At 56.6% G+C, this 6,546-nt stretch overlaps 1 protein-coding gene across 1 annotated transcript; it reads right to left on the reverse strand.

Moving 5' to 3' along the window:
• Positions 1-635: 635 nt before the first annotated feature.
• FGF4 (fibroblast growth factor 4) lies at positions 636-5,015 on the reverse strand. The gene is made up of 3 exons (XM_030810155.1): positions 4,357-5,015; positions 3,638-3,741; positions 636-3,101 (listed from the first exon to the last, which is right to left on the reverse strand). The coding sequence occupies exons 1-3, from the start codon at positions 4,694-4,696 to the stop codon at positions 2,925-2,927; spliced, it is 621 nt and encodes a 206-aa protein (XP_030666015.1). The 5' UTR covers positions 4,697-5,015; the 3' UTR covers positions 636-2,924.
• Positions 5,016-6,546: the final 1,531 nt, after the last annotated feature.

Raw genomic sequence — 6,546 nt, forward strand, 5'->3', positions numbered from 1 at the left:
ACCCCGTCTCTACTAAAAATACAAAAATTAGCTGGGCGTGGTGGCGGGTGCCTGTAATTCCAGCTACTTGGGAGGCTGAGGCAGGAGAATTGCTTGAACCCGGGAGGCAGAGGTTGCAGTGAGCTGAGATCGTGCCATTGCACTCCAGCCTGGGCGACAAGAGTGAGACTCCATCTCAAAAAAGATTAAAAAATTAGTTAATTAAAAATAAAAGACTAGCTCCAGTTCATTATATTGAGTTCAAAACATATGGATGGTGACTACTCAGATTTTGAAAAATATTCTCGAGTCTGCCTTCTAATGATCAGCTCCGGAGCTTCACTTCTCCCCCTAGGGAAGTGCAAATTGCTTTAGAGAACAGGAGGCCAATGGGAGGGGCCCAGAGTTTAGGGCTAGTTACAGTGTGGGAATGGCGTGAATTAGCCCCATCAGGAGAATGAGAATAAACTGCAAGACTCTGTCATGGCAAAACTTTGTGACACTCACACCCCACAGGCTCCTGTTTTCAAGGCTACATTTGTGTGGACACAGCTGGCTAAAATTCGTCTCTCCTGCCCCCACCCCCACCCCCAGCCATGTGAGGCTCAGGCCTCAAATAGAAAGACCCCTGGAAGACAGGGGGAGGGAACAAGGTCTTGGCATTTCAAGGCACAACTTTAATAGTTTTTAATTCCTTTCCCAATTGTGTACATCCAGTCCAGTGGCGTCTTTTTATACACGATAAACGCTTATCATTCCGGTCAGCATGTCAATGTGCACAGCACATACATCACAACGAGGGTCGGCACCTGTATAAAACTACAGATTCTGAAAACAGTGGCACATACAGGAACCTCGAATCCCCATCGCAGCAATATGAAAACAATATTTTAAAGGTACAGTTACGTCCCTACAGGCATCACACATGATTTGTTGAAGAAATATCTATAAGAAGTGGTCAAGGGTGATCAAACCTAAGACATGTCAATTCTTGACAATCTGATTGGGCTCTGAGACAAGAAATCTCATCATAATTTAATGCATTTAAGACAATCATGGTTTGTTACTAAGTGAATACATTAAAATCCAGAAAGTCGACGGATGATCCCTCCACACCCCACAATGCCAAACAGCATGGAGACCTACAAACACCATCTTTCCTCAACACTCCTGGAGCCTAGGGTGTGGTTTAAAACATAAAAACATTTTATTGCATTGTAGGAACAGCAGTTTAAGATGTGTGGTCCTGTCTTAGTGGCTTTGCAAGTGTCTTCTTTCTTCCAGGCATTGGTTAAGAATAGTATTTTAAGTCGATGATTTGCATTCGAACAAAGAGTTTTCAAAAGGAATGTGAAAGACAAAAACTCCAATCAGATTTTCCAGTCTTGCTGTCTGTAGACTCCCATAAAGTTAATTCGGGAGACAGTTCAGAAACATCCTACGAGAGTATTAAAGTCTTGACAAAACATTCGGAGCATTTCTGGTAGCAAGCTAAGGTCATTTTGTATAAACTCTAAAAAGTCATTCATTAAAATTAAATGTTTGCCATCACCTCGGAACTTTTTTAAACATCACCGACCCTGCCTCTTCCACGGTTGCTTCAACGACAGGGGTTACATTTGTAAAATATATAAAGAAAAATATAAGGTTACTTGGTGACCATATAGTGCACTGTAACAGCTGTCTGCAAATATTTTCACCATGATCACCCTTACTAAAAGTAAATCACAGGGTAAAGATAGCTCAAACGTGACAAGGTTCGAATGGGACGCACCAACGCTATCTGCAATCCTTTTTGGCTACATATGGAAAAAAAGCCACTTGGGATGGCAAACTCCTGCACTGGGTCTGAGCTTTCTGTAGGTTTCGCCTGGGGTTTCAGGGCTTGTGAGGTAGATGTTAAATGCACTTAAGCAGGGAATGCATCAGAAAGCAGCAGGCTCCTCCACGCAAACACTGCACCAAGTGTTTTGTACAATTCCAAGGACATTTCACCTAAAAATCATAGCTAGCTCTAGCCCGAAGCTCCCTAAACACAGGGAAGCCCGTTTTGGGGGTGGGGGGGGGGTTGATGGTTTGTTTTCAAAAACATATTCTATCACACCATCAGAAGCATCTGCCATCACAAATTACTTTTCGTCACTAGGGTTTTGTTTGTGATTGCAAATACACTATCTTGTCCATTTCTAGCCTTCCAGTGGGATATTGATTCCTCTCCATGGAATTTATGAAAGAGCTTCGTCTTTTCCCCAATAGTCACAGCGATGGGGGCTGTCGCTGATCCAAAAAAGGCAAACAGGAGTTTATAAAGTTGTCCAAGGGTCTCTCCCATCTGGTAGATCGAGGAAGATTGACTACAGGAAAGTTCAAAGGTCAGTCTTGGCAGATCTAAAAACAGAGTGGCAGCGAGGACTTCAACACCACACTTTCTGTACCCGAAGTAAACCGATATGTCCCGATTAATAGCAACAGGGCACAAAGGGAGCGGGCCTCTGAGGATGCTAGCCCAGAGCCAAGCCTGGGAGCTCCCTGAACTGGCTTCCCAGGCCTCAGGCAGGCCTTTCCAGACAGAGATGCTCCACGCCATACTACAGGGGTTGACATTGGAATCCAATGTCACCTTTTTCTAAAACACAGAATAGCAGCACACTCGTGACAACTTTTGACAAGTTAAAGAAATCCAATGGTAAAATTCTCCAGTGTTGCACCAGAAAAGTCAGAGTTGGTTTTTTGTTTTGTCTTTTTTTTTCCCCAGAAAATTAAAAAACACACCCGCAGAACTATAAATAATTTGGTGGCAATATATACACATTTAAATAATTAATTTAAATATCTTACACCTACTCTTGCATTAAACTCTTCATCCGAAGAAAGTGCACCAAGGTGGCCCTCGGCACTCCCCTCCCGGGGGCTTCCCGAGGCTGAGGCAAGGGTCCTCTGGAGGGTCACAGCCTGGGGAGGAAGTGGGTGACCTTCATGGTGGGTGACACTCGGTTCCCCTTCTTGGTCTTCCCATTCTTGCTCAGGGCAATGAACATGCCGGGGTACTTGTAGGACTCGTAGGCGTTGTAGTTGTTGGGGAGAAGAATCTCCTTGAACTTGCACTCATGGGTGAAGAAGGGCTGCAGCAAAGCAGGGCAGTGTCAGGGCTGAGGCACCTCTTGGGCAAGGTACCCAGCCTGAAGCCAGGGCTCAGAACCCCCTTCTGTCCCACCCCCCACCCTGGGCTGAGATGTGTCTCCTGAGCAGTTAAGGTGTCAAGACCCACACAGGGTGAGAAGGGGACACGGCCAGCCCACAACAGCTGGTGCTCTCACCACCTGCCCTGCACCTAGCAGCCAGAGAATTCATTCCCTCCGTGTCCAGCCTCAAGCCCGCAGTTCCAACGCTGAGACCCAACCCTCCGGACTAGAGAAGGGAAGGGCTCAATAGCGCTCTTCCCTCGGGCTGGGAGGGGCCCACTCAGGGATGGCAGGAACCTCATTGTTCCTGCCTTGGGGCTGCTTCCTTTGTCTGGGCAGGCCTGCCGGTCCCGTGACCCGGTGACCCTGCCACCCCTCCAAGACCCAGGCACAGGTGGGGCTGGAGAAGCCACGATCCTGCTAGCCATGTCCGCTCTTCCCAACTAGGTGCCTAGCCAGAGCCCTGCGGTACTCACCGAGCCATAGAGCTTGCCCTTGCTGCTCATGGCCACGAAGAACCGGCTGGCCACGCCGAAGATGCTCACCACGCCCCGCTCCACGGGCGAGAGCTCCAGCAGGCCTGGGGGCGGGGCGCAGGTCATTGCGGGGCAGGTGATCCCTGGCCCACTCCGCCCCTCGGCTTGTTCGCCCCCGGGGACCCTATTTCTGGGGTGGGTTGGGGATAAAGGGCCAGGGTTCCCGGCGCAGCCGCCCCCAAGGGCCTCCGGAGCCCAAGCTGCCCTCTAGGGCCTCCGGAGCCCAAGCTTGCGCTAGCTCAGATTAGCTTGCCTGTGTAGGGGACCCCCGGCGGCCGCACCTAGTCCCGGACCTTCAGACGCGAACCCGACCCCAGCGGTTCACCAGCCTGGCCCAGGCCGGAGCGCGTGTCTCGGGCCCCCTATGGCTGCACCGCGCGCCCTGTGCCCACGGGCGAAGGCGCTGGAATTTGGCGTTGGGAGCCCGAGCTTCTGAAGGCGGGAGGCGGGGCCCGGCCTCAGGGGTTGCGCTGGGCTGCCGGAGTCAAGAGTGTCTGCGTCCCCAGGCCCGCGTCAGAAGGGGACGAGCCCGAGTCCGCCCCGGTTCCCAGGACCTGCGAGCAGGTGCCCGCCGAGGGTCTCAGAGTGTGACTGAGCGGGTTGGCCGGGCGGCCGTTGCACCCCGCCACCGCCCCTTCGCGCCCGGCCGCGCCACTCACTGTCGCGGGTGTCCGCGTGCGTGCCGCCGATGCGGCCGTCGGGGAGCGCCTGGAGGTGGAAGCCGATGCCCACGTTGCAGTAGAGCCGCCGCAGCCGCTTGATGCCCAGCAGGTAGTCGCCGGCGCCGCTCTGGACGGCCGCCTCCTTGGGCTGCGCTGCTACCGGCAGGCGCGCCAACGAGCGCGCCACCAAGCTCTCCCAGCGGCGCTCCAGCTCTGCCTCCAGCGTGCCGTTGGGTGCAGTGGGTGCGGCGGCGCCCCCTCGGCCCGCCCAGGGCGCCAGCAAGGCCAGCAGGACCGCCGGGAGCAGCGCTGCCGCGGCCGTCCCGGGCCCCGACATCCCGGCCCGAGGGCCGTGCCTCCGTCAGGCGGTCAGTGCGCCCGGGAAGCTGGTGGGCAGAGCTGAGCCTGTGGCTGCCCGCGGGAGCGCACGGCCTAGCTCGGGCGGGAGTGCGCAGCCGAAGAGGTGCGGGAGGCGAGCGACGGGGCCCCCGGGCGCCGGGCTCTACCCTGGCTGCATGGAGCGGCGAGCCGGGCGGAAAGCGCGCGGCTGGAGCTGGGACTCTGAGGAGCAGTGCGCGCCTCCCTGCGCGCCAGGCCCGCCCGAGGCCGAGCCGCTATATATATAGCCCAGCGCCCCCTCCTACTCGCCGGCTCCCGCGGGGGGCCGTTCGCGTTCTCCTGGGCGCCCGGGGCGCTGTGGCGTTCGCGGCTGGTCGCAGGCCGCCTGCCAATCAGGGCCGGAGGAGGGGAGGAGGCCGGGGACTAGCGCCGCCGAGTGCCACCTGGAGGGACCCCGGCCCCCACCCTTGGCTCCGCCCGGCCCACGGACCTGTTCGTCCCGCCCCTTGGCGGCTCCTACACTTCTGCTTTTCAGCCAGTTTTGCCTCTTGCACTTTGTCCCTGCCTGTCCCGGTCCCCGTCTCCCTCTCTGCTCCGGCCGCCTTGGCGCAGCCCTAACTCGGGCACGCTAAGCTCCTAGTGGGCGCAGAAGCCAGCGGCTGCTGCTTGCCCTTCGCCTTTCGGAGGCTCACGGGAACTTGGTTCCTTTGCTGGGGCCTTGAGGACCGGCCTGGGAAGGAGGGGTGGATAAGAGCAGTAAGCGACACCGGGGCCTGGCTGGGCAAGGGAGGACTCTGGCTACAGGCGGGAGGGAGGCCACCCCCACCCCCTAGGTCTTGGCCCCACAGGCTTGGCGCGTTTCTGGGCTGGAGTTCTGAATACATGGTGTAGGTCCACCTGAGCCAAAGGGCAAGGTGGCAGGGATGCACCCGGGAAGGCCTGGTCCTGCACCCCCCCCCCCCCCACACACACACCCTTCCATGAAAGGACAGGTGGCAGGGCACAGGGCCAGAGGGGATATTCACCATCCCCTGCTCCTTTGATTCCACAGCAGAAATATCCATGTGCCATAGCCAGAGCCCTCAATCTAGCAGGGACCCAGGCCAGACCTCTGGAAGCCTCCCCTCTCTCACTCATGGTTCTACCTCCCACTGTGCCCATTATGGCCTGATGGGGACCAGCCTATCTAGATGCAGGCCCACCTAGGTGTGAAAACCCCTGTTCTTTGTGGTCCCTGAGGAGCCTACCTGGCCCTTCCTGCAGGCCCGCCTAGCCACAGCTGCAGGGAGCTTGGTGCCTACCCCATCTCTCGTACCACCAGCACCTGTGACCAGAGATGTCCCCAGGCCACCGCAACCTCCTCCACCTCCACCGCATCCCCACAGGGAGATTCCTGGGACCCCTTCAGAACCCTGCTGGGGCTTATTCGTGCCCCTGGAGGGGACCTGGGAGGCTTGAGGGCTCTTCTCTGAGATGCAGAAAGGGGGGCACCTGGGGGTCATCAAGTGGCTTTGGCAGGACCGGAGCCTCAGCTCTGCACCCTTGAGGGGCTCTTTGTTCCTCCTTGGGCCTGCAGCCTGCTTGGGCAGCGCCACCCAGACCTGGACCTTCCTGGGCTGCAGCTCACAGCTGCAAGATGCAACCCGGCTGCCTCCGGGTTCCGGGGTCCCCCAGGTGAGCCTGCAGATCTGGTGCCAAATAGACATCCTTGGCCAGGGTGCAGGGTGCAGGGGATCTAGAACCCATCCCTCACTTGCTGTGTGGTCTTTCCATCTCTGGGTCCCTGACTCCCCATTTGCAAAATAACATGGGAGGTGGGCTTTCCTCCCTCAGCCCGGGGCCACCCAA

This window comes from Nomascus leucogenys, chromosome 4, assembly GCF_006542625.1.
Source record: "Nomascus leucogenys isolate Asia chromosome 4, Asia_NLE_v1, whole genome shotgun sequence".
Taxonomy (NCBI): domain Eukaryota; kingdom Metazoa; phylum Chordata; class Mammalia; order Primates; family Hylobatidae; genus Nomascus; species Nomascus leucogenys.